The sequence below is a fragment of the Pipra filicauda genome, unplaced genomic scaffold, assembly GCF_003945595.2.
Source record: "Pipra filicauda isolate LSUMZ 115617 unplaced genomic scaffold, ASM394559v2 scaffold78_size3787270_pilon, whole genome shotgun sequence".
In the NCBI taxonomy this organism is placed as follows: Eukaryota; Metazoa; Chordata; class Aves; order Passeriformes; family Pipridae; genus Pipra; species Pipra filicauda.
This window is the reverse complement of record NW_024104964.1, coordinates 454,321-476,387: the sequence shown is the minus strand read 5'-3', so window position 1 is coordinate 476,387 and position 22,067 is coordinate 454,321. Positions and strand designations below refer to the sequence as shown.

Below are 22,067 nucleotides of genomic sequence, written 5' to 3'. Positions count from 1 at the left end.
CTTCAGACTTGCAGTAATGCACATATCCCTATTACATCAGAACTAGTGGGATTCGGGTATATCAACGTCTAATATGAAACACTGTTAGAAATGCAAATCATACAATAAGTGTCAGCTTTGGGTAAGGTATTTATAAAAATATAGATTATATCAGTCATTTAATTCAGTTTAAGACAATATTAAGATTTTGCCTTCATATTCCTTTATCAGGTTGATTTGAAAAGCTGATTTCTTCCTGTAGGATTTGATTTTAATTGCTTAGTTTCTATTAAGTTGCAAGAAGTAATAAAATAATTAATGATGTTTAAGAATGGGGCTAGTCTTTTGGGAGATGGTTTGAAGTGGCATAGCTGGTCAGAGGTGCATGATAAAAATACATGATTATAAAATGAGGACTCTGTCACTGCATACTTGTTTTTCTTTAGGCTTCAATATGCAACATATAATTTATCTACTTAAATGCTAATCCTGCATTCTCATGGATTTGTGAATATTGTTTGTGGGGAGAAGGAAAAGAGAGAAAACTTAACAATCAACCCATACTCCTACCAAACATCTTGGACAATCTTGAGGATTTCATGCCTGCAAACTGTGGAGCTGTCTTTAATTCGTCCTTTTTTATCTGATTGTGTCTGGTGAATTTTCATTTCCACTCTACCACAGGCATCTCCTATTTTAGGGGCTTAAATTAAAGAAAGAAACATGTGGTTTATGTCTTGGTGAACTTCCTGATCTTGCAACCCCCTTTATTCATAATGCAGAATTTGCCATCTCCATTGCCATAGTCAGATTCAACTGTGACTTGACAGTTCAGCTTTTAAATGCTCAGCTTATTAATTTGAAATTTTTCATAAGAATACTAAAGGCTAACAGTTGTATTTCCAAATTTAACAGCCAGTTGCATGCAGGGCTTTTGGATGTAAAGCAAAGTTAAATTTGATCTAATCAATATAAGTCCTGATTCAATCCTAAATATTTTGACTCTAACAGGAGATGCTATGAACTGTGCCTGGTAGCAAAAACAAGATTCCTGTAAAGAATATTAATTAACTGGCTTGAAATCTAGACATAAGCAATTACCCCGGTGGTGACCATGCAGCTGCAGGACACGGGCCTCCCCCAACAGCAGCAGGGAGAAGCGGCCCCCAGAGGCACTACAGGGCTCACGCCACACTGGAATGGGAGAAACCCTTTTTTGCACAAGTGTTCCTGAACCTGAAGTGCACGTGCTGCCTGCTGAAATCCAGATGTAAAACACCCCAGGCTCACCTGGAAGAAAGCTGCAGTTTTGAGTTTATAAACTCCTGCCAGGGAGCGGTTAATGCTGAATCTGGCAGTAAGAGTTTCAGTATGATTTGTCCCTCACAGCCAGTGCATTTTGCGAGAGTATTGGGATGCTGTGTCTGGAAAAGTAATACCATGTGTTTAAAGACTGCAACTGGAAATTGCTGTAGAGACTTGGTTTTGACCACAAGTAATTGTGGGCAGAGCTTTGTGGTAAAATACTGTGGAACCCCATCCACAACTTTTCATTTTGGGGTATATTAATCCTTATGTAGGTAAAAGTGACTCTTGCTGAAGTACCGTTTCCTGATTGTTAATTCTTCTCATGTTGGATGGTTTTCCACATTGAGGAAGAATAGGGGAGGTGCCCCAGATCTTTAAAGGGTGTTTGACTGTAGAGGTTTGCAGGTGGCCAGAGCACCAGCACAGGCGGCAGGAGATAGACACACATCATTCAGATCTAGGAATTGTTAAATGGTGGGGGTTCAATTCAATTTCACTGGGAGACTTTATTGAGACCTCTTTGTCAGAATGTTCCATTTTTGGGTTGGTTTGTTCTTTTTTCTTTCAAGGAAAATTTTTGAAGTAAAATATCAGCTTTATATTTTCAATGCAATTTTGGGGATTTTCAGCAGCTTCAATATGAGAAATAAGGTAAAGTGGTTTAAAACAATAATGGGATATTCATAACATCAAACTGCAGACTCAAAATTTAACCAATTAAATCAGGTCTTTTTAGGCCCTGTCTATGAGAGGAGAGAGGTCCCTGCTCTTCAGACGCCCTCTGAAGATAATACAGGGTTGGGAAGCTCAGGTACTTTGGTCAGTTTTTTGAGTTCCTCAAGAAAAAGATAATAGGAGCGTGCTTGGGCACACAGATGTCTGAAAGTTTGGGGGAGGCACCATTAAAAGTGAGAATGGAAAAATCTTACCTTTCAGAAGTTTTTGCTATATTTTAAATAAGAACAACATGTAGTTCTTTTGCAAATCAAGTAAGAGTAATTTAGAGGATTCAAGGGTCTGAGGAAAGAAATGCTCATATTTTTACCCTCAAATAAATGTGGAGATTTCAAGGGTATTGCTTGTTTGCTTTTTTGTCTTCCTCAATCCAATGGCAACCTGAAGAAATATAAACCAAATAGGCCACATACGCATGAACAACTCTGTTAGCTGAGAATTTAAGTAGTGACTTTGAATTTAAGTAGTGTAACATTTTCTCATTTTTACCTCAGTTAATTTACAGATGGGTCACATGCAACCGGGATAAGCTGATGTTTCCACTGCACCACTGACCGTCATCCATGGCAAAGAAAAAAAATTCCTACAGAAGTCATTTTGAGCATGTGTCACCAACCCACGAAACTCCAGAATTTCATCACAGATTTGGTCAGATTTCAAAATCTGGGCTTTGGCCACAGTAATTTAGGCAGAAGCAGAGTCCTCCATTTAGTGCAGATCTGTAGAATGTTCCAAAAGGTGAGATTATGAAATTCAGCATTCTGACAGTGCCTGATTTTTTTTTATATGAATGGTGATTAAAATTGGTAATTTATCTGTATACCACAGTTCTGGTAAACAAGGCTTAGATTTGTATATCATGAAAGGAAAGCTGCTGTACTTTAGTTATGTTCTGAATCTTAGTCTTCTATCCAAAATAATAATAATTTTTCTGACCAGTATTAAAATAGCTTCAGAGAAGATTGTGGTTACTACAGGTATTTTTGGATTGCCATACAATGGAAAATGTAATTTAGAATGACTGTGTCAGTGCTCAGAGCACAGACAAGATTTTTTAAGAATTCCCAAGTGACTGAAAATACACGTTTTTCTTAATAGAAGTTTACAGGTGGCTGTGTTTGTCTAAAGCTTCAGACACAGCCACGTTGTATGAATATATGCTCAGAAAAAGTGCCGTTGCAAACTTTAATTAGGTGGTTTTTAAACATTCCATATTTAAGGTCCAATTTTGTTCTTAATTTTCAATGAGACTAACAGATACAAAATGATTACAGAACTTGAATCAAGCAAAAGAAGCATTTGGCACTGAGTAGTGCATTTTGATAATGGTTGTAGTTAAGATTATCTGGATCTTCTGATTTTAATCATTGAAGAATGTGGCTTATCCTGTCTGCAACAGACTAGGAGGCAGATGACACAGGGAGGTAGTTTTGTGGAATTCGTGAGCCTCAGTTGAGCAACACTAAAACTGCTTCAAAAGGGGGTGCAAACACTCCCCACCTCCATCCCTGAATAGCCGGTCCTTTTTATCTCTAGCAACACATGCCACACTTTGTGCTAAAATTACATTTCCAAGGGAAGTGTGGTGTGCCAGTAGAGCTGACCCAGGCATGCCCTGATGTGCACACTGGTCCCAGTGACACCAGTCCTCCCTTGTCTGTCAGTTTGGTGGTGACTGTGCAGAAGGGAGGAGGAAGATCTGTGGGAGCAGAACAAGCAAGGGGAACAGGCAGATGCAGGCGTACCTTGGGCTCCCTGTATCAATGCAGAGCAGATACACGGGGGAAAGGTGTTGCTTAGAGCTTTCCACAACATGCTTGAGAAGTTGTGTTCTTGTGCCACAGGTCACAAGAATTATTTTCTCAGTAGCATCCAAGCTATAGAGAGAGTCATGAAGATAGTGAAGAATGTAATTAAGCTTAAGTCTGTAAATCCATTAAAATCTACTTTCAATTCAGTGACAAGATTTACAATCTATGACAGTCTAAATGGTGATGATGATCTAAATGTGCAGGATAGTAGGCTGGCAGAAACAGAAAAAATTTCTTTGAAGATTATCTGAACTGACAAGGTTACCAGAATCTTTTGTTTGCTCTTGACACAGAAAGACATTGTGCAATTGGTGTTATTGTGTTCACCAAAGCAAACAGCAGCAGGGACAGGGAGGTAAGGAAGTGGGGAGTGGGAGACACAGTAACATATAAAGGGAAATTGCATAGGCCTGTCCTGCGTTTTTATTTCACGTTTTCCACAAGGTTCATGAATGCAAAATGAAGCTATTTCTCCTAAACTGCTTGCTGTTTTCTTGCTGTTGGCACGCTGGGGCAGTGAACCGTGAGTACTACTTGGGCATTACAGAGACTGTGTGGAACTACGCGCCCGGCAATGCCAACGCCGTCTCGGGGCAGCTTTTTGCAGAAGAAGAGTAAGTAAAGCAGTTCACACTGGTTGAGTTTGATTTTACAGCATCGTCTGGTTTAGGCACCAGGGCCACACTGGTGAAGGCAGTGAAATGAGTCTTGTTGGTGTCAGTGGATTTTTTCCTGGCTTGCTTGAGAACTTCATTCCAATGTTCTGCTAATTAAAAGCATTTGAATATGTAGGGGAGTGTGAATTTGTTGTAATGAAACATTTACTAAGAAAAGATTAGAAAAAGACCCCAAAAGTCTAATGTTTAACTTTGAATGTCTAAGATGCCAGTGGCAAAGAGATGACTTTTGCTGTTGTTTTTAAATGCAGAAGCTTGACAAATTTAAAACTTTCCTACTGTGCACAGGTTTCCTTTTTAGCTGTTCTTTTTTAGCAGGGGTGGTTCTCTGTGCGGCAGCACAACTGGGTCCTTCCACCACAGTGGAGGAGCTGGGTTGCTTGTCGCAAGGCGAGGAGGGTCCTGGACAGACTGAGTGCAATGAGTAGGCTGAGGATAAGTACAATCAGGAGGAGGGGAGCACCCTGGAGGTATGAATAATCAATAAAGAAAACTCAGATATAAAGGACATCAGAGAAACATTTGAGAGAAAAAGTGTTCCTCCCTTCTATTTTTTCAGTGCCTTTAAAATTAAATAGGACTATACCAAAATAAAAACAGTGACGAGAGAAATCAGAAATTGGAAAGATCTCAGAAATGCAGTTCTCATTTAGTCTGTGGATGAGGGATTAGATGATTTCCTGTGGTTTGTTTTCTCTAGTGAGAGCCAGCTCTCTCAGCCATAATCTACCACTCCATAGGGTGTGAGATGAAGCAGTCAGCTTTTTTTCTTTCACTCACAAACTGTGTGAGGTATAAGACACTGTCAGTGATTCAGCAGGCTACTAATTCTGATCAGGGGTGGAAACAAGACGCCTTGTCTGAGAATTCCAAAGCTGTGTTGTAATACAATGAACCACTGCTGTTCACTGCACTTTCACTGCTTTTCTCTGCTCTGTGATGACCTGCAGCTTGCTGCATTAATTCCAAGTTTTCAGTGGTTGTACGCCTGAAGTGGAGCTGGTCCCTTTTTTTATACTCCTCATTTTCAGGTCCTTCAATTCCTCTTCTCCTGAGCCCTTTAACTATGAGGCTCTGTGAAAATTGGTGTTTATAGGGGCAGGGAAAAGCACAGTGCAGAAGGAATACTCTTCAACTAAATGGTAGCTGTTTAAACAGTCCAGTAAGAGCCATAACCTATTTGTTTGCTTTCATTTGCAACTCAAAAGCCTCATGCACTCAGACTTCTACTAACTGAGCCTTTGCAACTGAGTTTATACTCCTCAAGTTTCATGGAACCCTGAATTGGCATTTTAATTCCATTTCAGGTCTGTGCTTGCCAAGGTACATACAATTCCCTCCCCACATGCTCAAACAATACTCAGCCTCATAGAAAATACCTTGCATTTTTGGGAAGTATTAACTTGCTTCACGTGGCTTGCTCGTGGTTGTGCACAGTGCTATGGAAGATGGGTCTTTATTTGAGACTATTAATTTAAACCATTAACATATAAAACAAGTACCTGACACTACAGATGTGTTTGTGTATTTTCTTTACAGGCAGGCTGAAGTCTTTCTCAAAAGAGGACCACATAGGATAGGAAGCACTTACAAGAAGGCTGTCTACACTCAGTACACCAATCATTTATATGATGTGATAGTTGACAAACCTTCCTGGCTGGGTTTTTTAGGTCCTATAATTAAAGGAGAAGTTGGCGATTCCATTACTGTCCACTTGAAAAACTTTGCTTCAAGAAACTACACACTGCATCCACATGGTGTAAGATATACAAAAGAAAATGAAGGTAGGCTTGATTCTGTCCTGTCCCAGAATTTATCAAAAGTTAATCATCCTGAGTGTAAGTGATATTCTCTCATCAGAGAGAACACTGGTCAAGTAAATAAAGATTTAAATTAGGACACAATCAATTTAAAATAGGAGCTAAGAAGTTTGAGAATTTTTTCCAGAGTGAAATACAAAGCCAAAAGTGGCAATTTTAGATCAACATTTTACCTGAAATAACAGTATTTGTGTTTCAACCGAATTAAGGGTATAAAGGTATATAAGAAATTCAGGTATGGATACACAAAAGAAAAATCGATGCTGTTGTAGAGAAGATATTGTTAACAGTGATAACATACAGTTCCAAATTCTTAACACTAAGTTCGTGTATATGGTATATGAGACACAAGAATCTCTTAAAATGGAAAAACAGATATGACTTAGTAATTAATTAATTAATGAGATGAAAGTCTGACACACTTTAAGATGTATTTAGGGGTGCCTTTGGGATTAGTGATGGCTTGTCCTTGCAATAGCCAGTCTTGGCACACTCAGACAATGGGGGATTTTCTGCACTGGATGGCACCAGAATATGGCTTTTATTAGTAGGCCTTAAAAACAGTGTGTAAATCATTGGGAATATGATGTTGTCTCAAAATCAGTCTTTAAAAATCTTTCATTAGAAAAATGTTATGAAGTATCAGCCTACCTTCTAAAATTTTGTGAACTTTTTCATTACAACCAGTATATATCTTGATATAGCCACACTGTGGAATCAGAACAGTATGTTACGTAGCAGTACATGCACTTTTGAGAACTTCTTTCTGTTGCTATCCTTCCAGCAATATTTTAGAACAGTTTCCAAGATTAATATTTAACAAATGTTTTGCAAATATTTGAATTGTTATCTTTTTACCAGAAGTACATAGTCCCCTTCCAATAAATAAAGGATTAACTTTAATGTGCCATTAATTGAAGTACTCCTATGGACTTCAAAGGCAAATGAAGAGATTTCTAAAGAGAAAGAAAACATCTATTCCCCTGATTTAAAAGTTGTGCTTTTTTAACCTATATCCAGATGTTCGGTCCATTTTACTGCAACACGTAGTGAACTTGAAGCATGGTAGGTGCTATCCTGACACCCTGTTGTGAATATGTTGTGGTAACAGTGGCTGTGTGGCATCTTCAGGTGCTTTTTATCCTGACAACACCAAAGATTTGCAAAAGAGAGACGATGCTGTGGAGCCTGGAGGCCAGTACACTTACACATGGGACGTGACAGAAGATCAAGGCCCAGCTCCAGGAGATGCAGACTGCATAACCAGGGCTTACCACTCCCACATAGATGCTCCAAGAGATGTTGCCTCAGGGCTTGTTGGGCCTTTAATAATTTGCAGGAAAGGTAAACCATAAATAAATAAATGAGTAAACAGATACGTATGCAAGATGATTGATAATGGTCTGATAAATATCAGTGAAATAATTTACTGGAAGAGGAGAAGATTACAGTTGATTCTGAAATAACAGCTTTTGGTCTTCTCAATTAGCTGCCTTCAATAGTATAGGAAGTAATTTGATTTTGTGTGTGACAGTGAATATAATTTGCAGAATACTTTGTCCACAAATCCAAGAGTGAGATGTGTTCATACAAGGAAGTGTAAATACTGATATAAGAAGCAGATTTACATGCAATTATTTTATACTATCTATCAAAAAGGATTTTTGTTTCCTGAGTGTGTCTGTAAGTTTATGTGTACAGTCACACTCAAGAAAAGTGGCAAAAACAGGGTCCAGCCCTACTGAGGCTACAGTTAAAACTGACAAAAAATGTCAGTTACCAAGGATTTTGAATATGACTTTGAATATACTGCTTTCTTTTTCAGGTACAATGAATAGGGACAGTGATCAACACTTTGATGCTGAATTTATCCTTATGTTTTCCGTGATGGATGAAAATCTCAGTTGGTATCTAGAGGAAAATATCAGAACATACTGTTCTGAGCCTTCCGAAGTGGACAAAGACGATGAGGACTTCCAAGAAAGCAATAAAATGCACTGTGAGAGAACATTATATTAATGTTGCTTGTCACTGATATGGTGAAATAATGTATTTGTGTCTTGTCTCTTCTAAAGGTGAATTGTTGATAATCTTTTTTTTCAATCAAGGGTTTTTCTTGGAGGATTAAGAAAGATCCTTTTAAATAAAAAAAAAGGGCAAGTATTGTACAGTCACCCCTTTGGAGTTGTGATATAAAATTCTTAGGGGCCAAGAAGCTCTTTGCCAGTGTAGTTTCCCAGGCACTCTAAACAGAGTTGTGTTACTTTGTTCTGTTTCTTAGTCCTGAGTTTTGTACTACAATATCACAGTTTAGAAAAGCAATTTTTACTGTTAATGTAAACAAATAAGATACCTTTGGCTCTGACCAATGGAATTCCAGAATCATAGAAGGTAACTGTGCAGATGAAATGTGTGTCTGGTATTGGCTCACCTTCAAAGGTGTGGAGCTTTCTTTTGAGCCTCTTTCTATTTTGAAGAATAGAGCAATGGTTGTATGATAGCTGCTTTTGAGGAAAAGATCCTAAGACCTGTGAAGTTAATTGTAATAAACAATATTTATTTTAGCCATCAATGGGTACATGTATGGATACCTACCAAACCTCACGATGTGTGTGGAAGATAAGGTAAAATGGCATCTTTTTGGCATGGGTAATGAAGCTGATATCCATTCAGCATACTTTCATGGACAGACCTTAATAGAAAGGCATCATCGAGTTGACACCATCAGCCTCTTCCCAGCCACATTTGTTGATGCTGTCATGACACCAAGGAGCCCTGGGGAATGGCTGCTTAGCTGCCAAGTGAATGACCACATTGAAGGTACAGTAAAAGTTTCAGTGATCAGAATTTTTTTAGCTTGAGCTAAGAGCTTACTGACTCACTTCGGCAGGGCTCCTGACCTGGTTATATTCTCCTCTGGGTAACAAAACTCTGTTAGTAACTGAAATGCCTACAAGTGCATTAGATGGGCTTGAGCATGTAGCCATGAAAATCAAGGGCATTCTTATCTCTAACGGAGCTGCAATTAGCACAGCTGCACTTTTGCAAGCCTCAACTTTGGACAAAAAACCAGCACAGTGTTTGCCTCTTACTGAAAATAACTAACCACAATTTTCTGTTTGACAACATAAAAGCTGGGGCTCGCTCCATTTTTATCAAGGGGCAACTTGCCTGCAGACAAAGACATTCCAGAATTGGCAAATAAGCTGAGATGTTCTGTTCTCTTCCCTGTGTCTTCCTGTATTTTCAGGTTTTGATAACCATATGAAATACTTAGAAGCTGATTCCATGCTTTTGAATTATCTGTATCCCTATAAGGGAGAGAAGTAATTTGTCACAAAAGTGGGAAAGAACACAGAACTGAAAATCCTTCTCCAAGATTTGAAAATTCTAATATAAAAAGGAGTATGTAACTTACAGATTCAACAACACAGAGATTATAAACTTTGAAATTGTTTTCACATCCAGCAACATCCTGATATGGTTGAAGCATCCTGGGCAAAACTTGAATCCTACAAGTTGACCTAATGTATGACTGTAAAAGGGCTCTCTTTACTATATTATTTGTATCTCCAGCAAGCAGATTTGCTAACAGACTGTTCCCTTAGTGCAGAGACCCAGCAGTTTCACAAGTAAGCTCTTGGTTAGATTTAGATGGAAGATGGTCAGTTTGGTAGCATCTGACCTTGGCTGAAGTGCTCGTCGACAGAACTGCATCCACCCTACCCTGATCTTCTCTGCTGTGCCAGTTGCAGCTTTAGAAGCAGAAAGCCCTTTACCACACCTGTCTACCTGCTGTAGATACCACAGCTGGGTCTCTCCTAGCTCAGCTGGCATGCATTCTTTTATAACATCCATCTTCTTCTTTGTTTGTGATTTGCACGTCCATCAGTGATGTGGGAATTCTCCAGGGAAGAGGACAGCTGTGGGAAGCAGGGAAAAGGAAAACAAAGTGCAGTTCCTTCTCCTTAGGTTTCTCTACCTCCTCTTTTTTTTCCCAGGTGGTATGCAGGCCCTTTTTAAAGTAAAAGACTGTAAGAAATCCACACCAGCTCACAATGAGAGTACAAAGATAAGACAGTATTTCATTGCTGCTGAGGAGATCATCTGGAATTATGGCCCATCGGCAGTGAACCATTTTACAGGACAAGAATTAATCATTGACAGGTAAAGGCTTCTAATTAAAGAAGCTTTATTTTCCAAGCAGAATTGATTTAAACATGCTAAATAAGGTAAGACGTATGGTAGAACTGACTTTTAAGCAGAATTGCTCATTGTCCTTACCTCTGCTTAAATATTAATGCTAGAATAAATATCAGACCAAACTAGATCTATTGTTTTCTTTGTAATCTTACTGTAAATTCTGCTGCTATGTTAGTCATTTCACTGGGACTAAGATTAACTATTATATCCCATGTAGGCAGTGACCCCCGATGATTCAAGAGGGTTGATTATTCTGACTAAGAGAACAAAGCTAGGAATTCATGATCATGGCCTCACTGATGGAAATCATGCTAACAGCATCTCATCTAGGAAACAGCCTGCACAATATAGCTTTGCCCTTTGCTCTGTGTTTGCATATTTAAAACCTGGACCAATCGCTGAATACACTGATTCCTCAAATTTTTTATCTGTGAGTTAAACACTCACCTCCTCCCCAAGGGACAAGGCACAGTTCATTGTTTGAATAGTGTTTGTAAAACACTGAAAGGTCCTTTCTTGAAGAGTAGAAGTGTAGATTGAATCTTCTCACTTTGAATTTAGATGTTACATATTCTTGGTATTTTTATCTGCTGTTGTTGAATTATTTATAGCATTTAATTAAAAGTAAACTCAAGGTTATGAAATGTTGACTAGAAATCATTGTTGATGAGTCTCTAAGCACACTGGCATTTTAAGGGCAACACACCACAGTGGCTTTTTCTTAAAGAGAAATTAGTGAAGGATAATGGATTCCTGCACATCTTAATGGGACTACATGTAAGTGTGTGGCCAGACCACTGAAAAGAGACACACTCGGCATGTCATAGTTCAGAAAACAGGGTTGAGGTCCTGACTGCCTTTGGACAGCTGAGCATTATGACTTTAACTGTTTGTATCTATTGCAATTTGTTTTACACAGTGAATCTCGCATCTTTTTTGAACAAAGTGAGACAAGAATTGGTGGCTCTTATAAAAAAGCAATTTACAAAGAGTACACAGATGGTTCTTTTACTGAACATAAAAAAAGACTTGCAGAGGAAGCACATCTTGGACTCTTAGGTAAGATAGTCTAAAATTTTTTCATGTCAAAGATTTATGAGAGTAAACAGTCACTTCCACTAGTTAGCAAGCAGTGCCCCCACCTCCAAGGAGGGGTCCTAAGCTCTCCCTGCCTCTTGCAGATGCTGGTGCCTGTGGCTTCCCCCAAGAGACACCCCAGGGTATAAGGAAGCTCTTGGAGGCAATGCTGTGGTGGTGCCCAGCTTCCCTATGGGAGCTGCAAAAAAAATGCCATGGTCTGCAAAAGTCGGGTTCTGAACTACAAGACCAGGCTAGGCAGGTCTAGTCCTATTGCTAACCTGCCTGCTTCTGGCAGATGTTGGCGCTAATGTCTGTAAATCCCTTTCCAAAGGGAGGAACTGTCCTGAAAGTCTCTGGGCCTCCACGTGAACTGTGAATGGCTGCTGCCGGGCTACCACATGATTCAGGCCACGCGCCAGGGACCTCGTCTGTGCCACAGAGGCCTGGGGCATCCCCCTGCGAGGGGAAAAGCAACCAGCCACTGATTGCCACTAAGTTCGTGGTGACCTGTGCACCACTTGATAGAAATGTCCTGTAATTAGACCGTGTGCTCTTTTCCAGGACCTGTTATCAAGGCTGAAGTGGGCGAGCGCATCAGGGTGACCTTCCGGAACAACGCCAGCCGCCCGTTCAGCATCCAGGCCCACGGAGTGAGTTACGGCCGGAGCATGGCAGGGACACGCTATGGCCCCCTGCCCAGAGGTGTGCCACGGGCCGGGGGGAGGGCTGCAGCACCTTAGCATGTGCTGTCTCACCTCTCCATGTGTTAAAGGGGATAAAATAATGTTCACTTGACATAATTCCCAGTGGTGATTTCTGTGATAGGTACCGAATCTCCAGCCTCTCACGTGAGTCCTGGTGCTACGTTTACGTATGAGTGGAATGTGCCAGAAGATGTGGGTCCCACAGACCAAGACCCAGACTGTTTAACCTGGCTTTATTACTCAGCTGTGGATGCAGTCAGAGACACCAGTTCTGGCCTTGTGGGTCCTCTCCTGGTGTGCAGGAAAGGAGCTCTTCTTTCTTCTGGGAAACAGGTCAGTCAAAGTAGAAAAATGGAAGCATTTGCATCATCACAGCTCTATCCACTTTCTCCTCCTGAATTGCACCACCTCCCCTCCATGTCTCAGTCTCACCCATGTGCTAAGGGGAAATCAAAATGTGAAGAAAGTGGGTTTGGTTTTCAGTCTGGCTCCAGATAGTCACTTCATTATGAAAACACTATTGTTGTAAGCAGCCACTGGCATTCGAGTCTCAGCTAGGATGAGAATGTCTAAGAAAATATAGAGATTTTAAAGACAAATTCATTTCCAGAGGTGGTTCCTGCTGGTAAAAAGAGCATTAGCAGCAAATACTCACAAGATACAGCAATTACAGAGCTTTGAGATGATCAGAATGAAGTATCAATGTATGCATCTACCCTACTTTGTGACTTATAAATTATTATAAGCAGAGATTTTTTTGTTTCCTGACATTTTCTGTTCACTCATTTCTATTTTCCTTTGTGCTATTTCTTCTTAACAGAAAAATGTGAACGTGGAGTTTTTTCTACTTGCCACAGTATTTGATGAGAATCTGAGCTGGTACTTGGATGACAATATTTTGATGTTTACATTAAATCCTGATAAAACTGACAAAGATGATGAAGATTTCCAAGAATCTAACAAAATGCACTGTAAGAAAATTATTAGTTAGCCAAAAATAATTTCTACAATAAGGTTTTACTTTTATGATTTCATGTTGGAGGCTAAAAAAGTGTATAGTGGCAGATATATTTAATTCCTTTCCAGTGGAAAAAAAACCCAAAACATTTCATTGTGATTCAATTTCAACTAAATGTGGTAGTTCAAAGTACAATGCCAGCTGTTCAGTGTCTTTCATGGCAGTTTAGGATTTACATGGTTATGTATCACTTTGAGCAGACAGGAGGAGAAGTTAGGTCTTCAGCCCATGTGCAACCCCTATGAATGCAACCAGGCACCAAGAGTTACATCATCTGTAGCCTTACAGATGATGTAACTGAAAGGAGGTTTTTCACAGGATCACAGAAGAGTTGAGGTTGAAAGGGACCTCTGGAGGTCACCTGGTCCAACGCCATGCTCAAGCTTGGCCACCCAGAGCTGCTTGCCCAGGACCACATCCTGATTGGTTTCTCAATACCTTCAAGGATGGAGACTCCACCATCTCCCTGGGCAGCCTGTGCCAGTGCTCGGTCACCCTCACAGTGACAGTGTTTCCTGATGTTTGGAGGGACCCTCCTGTGTGTCACTTGGTGCCCATGGCCTCTGGCCCTGTCCCTGGGCACTGCTGGGAAGAGCCTGGCTCTGTCCTCTTGGCATCCTCCCTGCAGGTGTTTGTACAGGTGGATGAGATCCCCTGAGCTGCTGCTTTTCCAGGCTAGATGATCTGAGCTCTCTCAGCCTTTCCTCGTAGGAGAGATGCTTTCTTGTCCCTTTGTTGTCCTGTGGCCCTTTACTGCCCTCCAGTATGTTTGTGTCTTCTGTACCCGGGAGCCCAGAACTCAGCACAGTCCTGCAGGGGTGGCCTCAGCAGAGCTGAGCAGAGGGGAGGGATCCCCTCCCTCGACCTGCCTGCCGGACTTTGCTTCAGAATGAAAGTCTTTGCTTCTTTAATAGAGCAGAGCTGAGTTTCACACTGATTGTATTTTGGTACTGCAGAAATATTTTTAAAGTTTCCTGTTAAAAAAACATTTTTACCTTCAGGGCCCAGCCCTGCCAATAAGTCCTACTCTTTAAGCACATTTACGTGAGTGCTTTCTTAAATTTTGCTCTCGGGGCATTGCCACTATTTACAGACCATTGGTGCTGAGCATTCAGTGCTACCTGTGAGGCCCAGGATTTGAAAGTTTTGCACAGAAGTAGCTAGAAAGGGTTAGTAACTCAAAAACCCTTCAGATTGCCTCCACTATATGGCTGGAGGGAGACACAGGGTATAAAATGGGATGCTTTATGCATCCTGAATACTTGACAGGAATAAAGCAGAGGAAATTCCAGTTGGTTAAGGCAGCAACCTGTGCTTTAGACATTGAAAAGGAGAACAGTTAGAAATTATTTTTCAATAATGGGGTTTAAAAGTTGTTTTGCTTGAGTCAATTTCCTAGTTTTGTTGATGTGATGAAGTATTTTATTATTGATATTTCCGTCAGTCTAAGGCATCACATTACATCTGAAGTGTTTATTAATTAATCTGTATTGCAGAATTAAATCATATATTAATAAAGGTGGGTTTTGCTTTCTCAAATCTTCTACAGCCATTAATGGTTATATGTATGGAAATCAGCCTGGTCTTGAGATGTGTAAAGGAAGTGTGGTTTCTTGGCATTTGATGGGCTTGGGTTCAGAAGTTGATGTCCATGGGATATACTTCTCAGAAAACACATTTGTAACTAAAGGAACAAGAAGGGATACAGCAAATCTGTTTCCACATACAGTTCTTACAGCTATTATGAACCCTGATTCTGAAGGTAAATGTCTTGTTTAAAAGTCCTGTTAGTAATGCAGAAACTGTTACCAATGAACGTTTTATGCTTAGAGACAAGCCTTAAATAGCTGGTATTTTGATCCTGGTGCTAAAACTGTGCACAGGTGTGTTTGAAAGGCAGCAAATTGTAAAGACGTGTTCTTAAAGCTAAAGCCTTGATTTTTCCAACTTCTCTGTGTGCTGAATTTTATTACAAGTAGCCATACTGCACAAAGAGTTTGTACCTTATATGAGCAGTAGCCTGTGTGTCAGTCTTTAAACGCTACATCAATATTGGTAATACAATCTTAAGGTAACAGACTTTTGTCCTCAAGTCTTTATTTCTTGTATGACCTCTAGGAATTTTTGAAGTGTCCTGCCTGACAACAGACCACTACACTGGGGGCATGAAACAGAACTACAAAGTGAAACAATGCCACTGGTGGAATGTAGATCCATCTCTGTATTTGCATGAAAAGACTTACTACATTGCTGCAGTGGAAGTTGAATGGGACTATTCTCCCGACAGGACATGGGAATATGAACGGCATCAACACCATGAGGAAAGGTACTTTGGAATATACACAGGGGAAAAAATGCAAAACAAGCAAAACAGCAACTCACTTCTCCTCTGAACCTTTTCCTCCTCCAGACATTTCTAGACATGCTTTATTTTCATTTATATTTTTAGGGCTCACTTGAATTTGTGGTCCTTCCCCTGTACTATTGCCATGTAACTATGAGCCAGACAGCACGATGTTCAAGAAGTAGTCCAGCATAGACCTTCTGTGGGACAAGTGTATATTTTCATGATTTCTGGATAGTGCATGTGCATTTATTATTTACTGATGTTGGTAGTCCTTGATGTGGAAAGCTTAAAACGTTCATCGTCATTGCAGCTACGATGACTGCTTTGTCCTGATAATTGATTACTTACAATCTGTAACAAGTCTTTGTCTCATGTTTATTTGTAGTCTGAGTAAGGTTCTTTTTTACTCCTCTCAATTTCATGAGATTGCACAGGATACGACATGACCTAATCCACTCACTGTGAAGCTTGTTGTCTGGTGTTTTGTTTCCAGTATTTGAGTCTCAACGAGAGAGAACTGATTGGATCAAACAATTCATGCCAATTAGCAGAAGAGGCTAAACAAGAACTGATGATTTTCTGTGTTTCACCTGAATAACTTCAGTTGAGGTTAAAGTAGCAGATTGTAATAGTCTGTATTTTGTCATTAACTTAATTGTATTTTCTTCTTTTTCCTCAGCTTGATAGCACATTTCCTTGCCCTGCATACCACAGTGGACTCTGACATAGTACTAAGCACAAGTAATATGGACTATGCTGTTATCAGACGTTTTTTCCCCCACTGTCTCCAGCCCCCATGATGTCAGGAGAGAATCAGTCCCTCACATTTAATTTCATCAAGGCACTTAAGCTTTACAAGTTTTAGGCTTCTTTTCAGATTACAGAAGTCACTGAGGGCTCTGTTTTTCAGTATACAAGTTGCTGTGTGACTTCCTGCAATTTGAAATATCTGCCAGGCCAAGTGCTCAGCATTCTTTCAAGTACTATATAGACTTGGTGTAATTATAGTGAGTTTTTTAACCTTTCAAAGAGAAACCTTCCAGCTTAATGAGAATGTTTTCATGTTGAAGATACCAAAAGTTTATGAGATTACTGTTTCGCTGAGCTGGACTCTTGTTTGATAGTTAATTGACATAACTGCAAAAGATGTTTTAAAATACATGAGGAAATGTTTTGTTTTTTTTTCTTTTGGCAGCCCTGGCAATCCATTTTTAAATAAAAATGACAAATTCATTGGCTCAAAATACAAAAAGGTTGTATATCGCGAATACACTGATCAGACATTCAGTACTCCCAAAAACAGAGCAGAGGAGCAGCAGCACCTGGAAATTCAAGGTAGAGTCATCATAAAGTTCAGTTTTGAAAATGTGAAAAATGCAGTGACACAAGCCAAAAGATACTATTTGAATAATGTTGAGTATAGTTCTACCCACACAAAGTGCCTAAACCTATGTGGAAACCCTACATGGAATTCCTACTTTTATTATGGTGTTTTCCCTGCAAGATTGCATTGCTTGCTGTAGAAGTTAAAAACCCTTCTGGTTTGCTGCCTGATCAGAGGTCAGTATTTCCAGCATAAAGCTGGGTAGCAACATCCAAACTGACTTCAGGTACACAGTAGGTGCTCAGAACTTTTGAGACCTAGAGGCTTAACTTCAGCATCTCAGACTGGCAAGTCATAGTGAACAACACTATCTGTATAAAGTTTTCTGTTGACTTATAAGCCAATAGTATGAATTTGAACACAACAAACTGTTTGCTCTGATCTCTTGTAAAACCAAGTTCATCTTTTCTTTTCAATCCAACAGGGCCACTGCTTATGTCGAATATCGGAGATAAAATTATAATAGTTTTTAAGAACTTAGCATCAAGACCTTATTCTATCCACGCCCACGGAGTGAAAACAGACAGTTCTGCTATTGCTGTAACTAACCCAGGTATCAAACCATCCTTCCTTATTTCTAGCAGGTAACATCAAGACTTCTAGTAAGGTTTATTTCAGATAGTAGGAAAGACATAGTTTTTGTTTGTATGTTTTACCTCAGGTTCTTAAATTTTTGATGTCGATTATGACAAATATTTCTGCAGTTCAAATGGCCCTGCTAACTACGGCTATGTATCCTAGTCCTTGACTGATCAGTAATTTTTTGACACAACGTGGCTGCACCTTTCATGAAAGCAAACAGATTTGGTTATGTAGGGAAAGCATAGCTTATGCTATTATTTCTGAAGTTCCTCTGTGATCTTTACAAAAGATACAGTTGTCTTTATTAATATGGTAAACTGAACAGGGAAGACAGACAAAAAAACCCAAACACTGTCAAGAAGAATCAGGGGTCTGCAGAAGTTAGCCAGTGCAGTAATTGGGAAGTTCAAGACATATATAAGCTGTAAATGGAGATAACAACTGTTTCAAAATGACCTCCTATAGGTCAGCATACTGAAAATTTCTAAAATTCATTGATACTTATTTAATTCAGGTGAAACAAAAATCTATGTCTGGAAAATCCCAGAGAGATCTAGTCCTGAGAGAGGAGATCCACATTGCATTGCATGGGCATACCATTCAACAGTGGACATCATTAAGGTATATAATTAATATCAGTCTAAAAGGTTTTGTTCATGACTCCAACATGGATATACTTATAGAAAAAGGGAATTCAAAATTCTTTCTGCTTTCTCTGTCAGGTTATTTCCCCCGTTACCATACCTTTGAATTTAAATGTTTCTTGAAGTCAAGTTGCAGGAAAGTCAGGGCATAATTTGAGTCATGGCCCTCCATGTTCTTGCTTTCTAGTTTTTCTGCTGCTGGTATAATCACCTCACTCAGATTTCCTTGTTGAAGCTAGCACTTTATAGCTTGCTCAGTATCTAATCAATCATGTGGGGGAAAGCTGACATGCAGCTGAGAAACACAACTCTGCCATTTCTTACCAAGCACGCATTAACTTAACGGCTAATAACTTCTAGTGGAAATGAACGTACTCTTGCCTTCATGTCTCAACAAATACAAATAAAATGTCGAGAAGTATATTTTGAATGTAAACCAAGCTCAAAATGATAAAATTATAAAAATACTTTGGCAAAAAAAAAGAGCAAGAAATTAATATGGAATGAATGCTTATTTCTAGCAGGAGGTGAAAATGAGGCAGTTAGTCTTCACTGAGGTTGATCCATGGGTAGCATGTAACAGCTGAGAAATAGCCTTGTTTGCCTGACAATGGCTGCCTTTATTCTCAGCTACTGACAGCTGTAAAGATAGTAAGAGGATTCAGGTCTGTCATTAAATGTGCTTCTGCTTAGTTAAATCTTGCAATTATGTGGTTTTTCATTTGTCATTTCAGGACACTTACAGCGGATTAATAGGCACACTTGTTGTGTGTCATAGACATTATCTGCCATCATTTCATACTAAAAAGAAAGTTCAATTTGCTCTTCTTTTTATGGTTTTCGATGAAAATGAATCATGGTACTTGGATGAAAACATTAAAACCTATTCTGCCAACCCACATCTTGTTGACAAAGAGGATGAGGACTTCCTTGAAAGTAATAAAATGCATGGTATGTTTCCCAATTTAGTTAATATAACTCTGGGAACTCCATAAAATTATATATTTGAAAGTACTTCACATAAATTTGACTTCCTCACTGCCCCCGAATTTACTGTTCCAGTGCAGAAGGCCTGAAAATTTTTACTCAGACTGAAAACACTGTTAATGCCACCGAATGACTTTTTTGCCCACAGATTAAAGAAAAAAAACCCAAACAAATTCCCCCTCCCCTCCAGATATTCCCATGTTGAAGTGTTTTGGTGTCAGCAAACAACTGTTCTGAATAAGCTGGAAAGGCTATGTGCATCCTGAAAGCATGTCCTGGTAAAGCTTACCCCTTAGAAAGAGCTGTGGGAATTACAGATCTTTAAGAACTGCAAAATTACCAATGGTGTACAGCAAAGAAATTTTATTTACCATCTTATTCTTTCTAGTTAAATATGGAATATAAACACACATGTTTATAATGTGCTGTCCAAAGCCATTACTTTTGTCTGGCACTTGCTTTCAAATCTTGTATATGAAAGTTTAGAGATCAACAATGCACACCATTTATTTTCTCTGTCTTGTTCTTTCCTTCTTTTTAGCCATTAATGGAAAGGTGTTTGGAAATCTGCATGGCCTGACTATGCATGTTGGAGATAAAGTCAGCTGGTATCTGGTGGGAATGGGCACTGAGATAGACATTCACACAGCACACTTCCATGGCCACAGCTTTGACTACAAGGTATCAAGTCCCTTTCATTTATTTCTTGCTGTGTTAAGAACGAGAGGTAGGTCAGTTACCAAGGACTGTAATCTATCGTGAAAAGTCACGTTACAATATTAAGCAGGGCTTGTAATTTGACTGTAAGGTTTTTATGCCCCAAACCTTTATTTGATCAACATACATGAGCCAGAGAATATCTGCCAGTAGCATTTCCTGACTGGTAACCTCACAAGTTGCTTTAACATGTCAGCTGTGAACGTCTCGTGACTGTTGCAAGACAAAAGCTGTCGTTGTCCTTCATTTTCATTTAGCTGATAGATTATTAAACTTTGGAGCATGAAATGGATGTACAAAAGTGATGCTTCAGTAGAAATGACACAGGTGTCTTTTCATTCAACTGTGATTGAAATGTTTGGTGAGTAAATGGATAAAGCTTAAATTACTGCCACCTGGTAATGCCACCATTTAACTGTTGCTTGTGTTTGTCCTGAAGCAAACAGGGATTTACCAGGCAGATGTCTTTGACCTGTTCCCTGGGACATTTCAAACTGTGGAAATGACTCCACAGAACCCTGGAACCTGGCTGTTACACTGTCACGTTACTGACCACATCCACGCAGGCATGGAAGCAACCTACACTGTGCTCCCAAAGGAAGGTAAGAGCTCTCGAGCTCAGTCATGGTCATTATGTTTAAAGGTGCACACTGGGGCTCACAGACACTCCAGTGTACTCAGAACCAGTGCAGACATCCAGAGATATTCCATGTCTAGAAGTCACTTGGTCATACTTCCCTCAAGGCTGCTCAGGAGACCAAAGTAACTAAAGGACTGGATGTTAACTGGCTATTGCTTCAGCTTCCCATCCATGTAAAGTGACAGATTTTTATTTAAAAAGAATTCTTCATGAGACAGTATTTCTGTCCCCAAGAATTGCCAGTAGTGTCAGACTCCATCTCAATCTTTATTTAAAACAATAAGAACAGTTGGTAAATAAAGCTGAATTCATCATTCCTACACAGCTGAAGTACTGAAAAATTAAAACAGCGTTTTCTTTCTCAAGAACATGTTTTAGCTTTACAGACACTATTACCTTGCTCTAGCAATATTACCTGTAAAAAATCTTGAATCTTGAGGAATTTTGAAAGCTCTTGTTTCTACAAAGTTAATACAACTTTAAAAGCAACTCTTTCCAGTACTCAAAAGACAGAGCATAACAGGTATTCCTTGTAATTAACAGAAAGAGAATAATAGGAATATTTAAAAATATGTGTATGTATATGCATATATATATATGCATATAACTATATGATGTTTATTTGTATCTGTACTAAAAATACAGACTGGAATGTTAAACAGAATCTATTTTATAAACCACTGGCATGTAAACCACAATCTAGTTCTATTTTATAAACCCTACTGATTTACAGAGTACATTGTGCCAAACCTGCACAGACAATAAGAAGGCTGATTTGAGAGTACACAGAAAGAGATGCAGAAAGAGACTTTAACTTGTAGCAGCAGTAGGTTGGATTTTTCATTATTAGCCATCTAAAGAGCATCAAAATGTACCCTTCAGTGCATCTTAAAGCTGTTTTTAAATCTAACTCACAATGTCCAGAAGGTACGGGGATCCACTGTGCTCATTTTGGACTCTGCTGGCCACATGCACAGACTGTTCTTTTGATGAAATGCGTGTAAAAAAAGCTATTTTCCCCCTTACAGATAAACGGTCTTTGTTCCCAAGATTATTCAATCAGTTCAAGAGTAAAGGCATGGCAGGCACACAAGAATGATGAAAGCATTTTAACACAGTGGTTCTCCAAGGTCTATCTTTAGTGAACATTCTTGGAAAATATTCTCTTCTGATCAACTCATCTCCACGTGTGTTTTGGAAAATTTCATGTAGTGGCCACAGGTACCAAAAGGGCCATAGACTAAGACAGCTGAATGGATATGACAGCTCATAAATGTATTTTTCTCTAAATAAAAGTTGTATCTTGCAAGCTAAACATATTCTGGCTGGTGCCTAATGCGTGTTATTTAACAGCTGAGGAACATGGAAGGGCCTAATGAAATGTACCTTTTTTTAAAGTTTGAAAATAACCCTGTGTAACAGCAAAATTTG

General features: G+C 39.3%; 1 protein-coding gene across 3 annotated transcripts; it reads left to right on the top strand.

Moving 5' to 3' along the window:
• The first annotated feature begins 37 nt into the window (after positions 1 to 37).
• On the top strand, positions 38 to 21,951 carry LOC113985596 (ceruloplasmin). 3 transcript variants are annotated; one of them, XM_039389957.1, is made up of 20 exons: positions 38 to 121; positions 2,517 to 4,447; positions 6,050 to 6,294; positions 7,462 to 7,674; positions 8,156 to 8,329; positions 8,896 to 9,150; positions 10,332 to 10,497; positions 11,453 to 11,592; positions 12,175 to 12,315; positions 12,439 to 12,650; positions 13,138 to 13,288; positions 14,885 to 15,097; positions 15,454 to 15,661; positions 16,878 to 17,017; positions 17,491 to 17,619; positions 18,163 to 18,269; positions 19,027 to 19,243; positions 19,821 to 19,960; positions 20,436 to 20,598; positions 21,665 to 21,951. In XM_039389957.1, exons 2-20 carry the CDS (start codon positions 4,293 to 4,295, stop codon positions 21,733 to 21,735), a joined length of 3,240 nt encoding a protein of 1,079 aa, XP_039245891.1. In that variant the 5' UTR covers positions 38 to 121; positions 2,517 to 4,292; the 3' UTR covers positions 21,736 to 21,951. The 3 variants fall into 3 exon arrangements, with proteins under 3 accessions (XP_039245891.1, XP_039245892.1, XP_039245893.1); XM_039389958.1 differs by lacking the exon at positions 21,665 to 21,951 and having other exon boundaries at positions 20,254 to 20,528; XM_039389959.1 differs by lacking the exon at positions 38 to 121 and having other exon boundaries at positions 4,324 to 4,447; positions 6,181 to 6,294.
• The last annotated feature ends 116 nt before the right edge of the window (positions 21,952 to 22,067 follow it).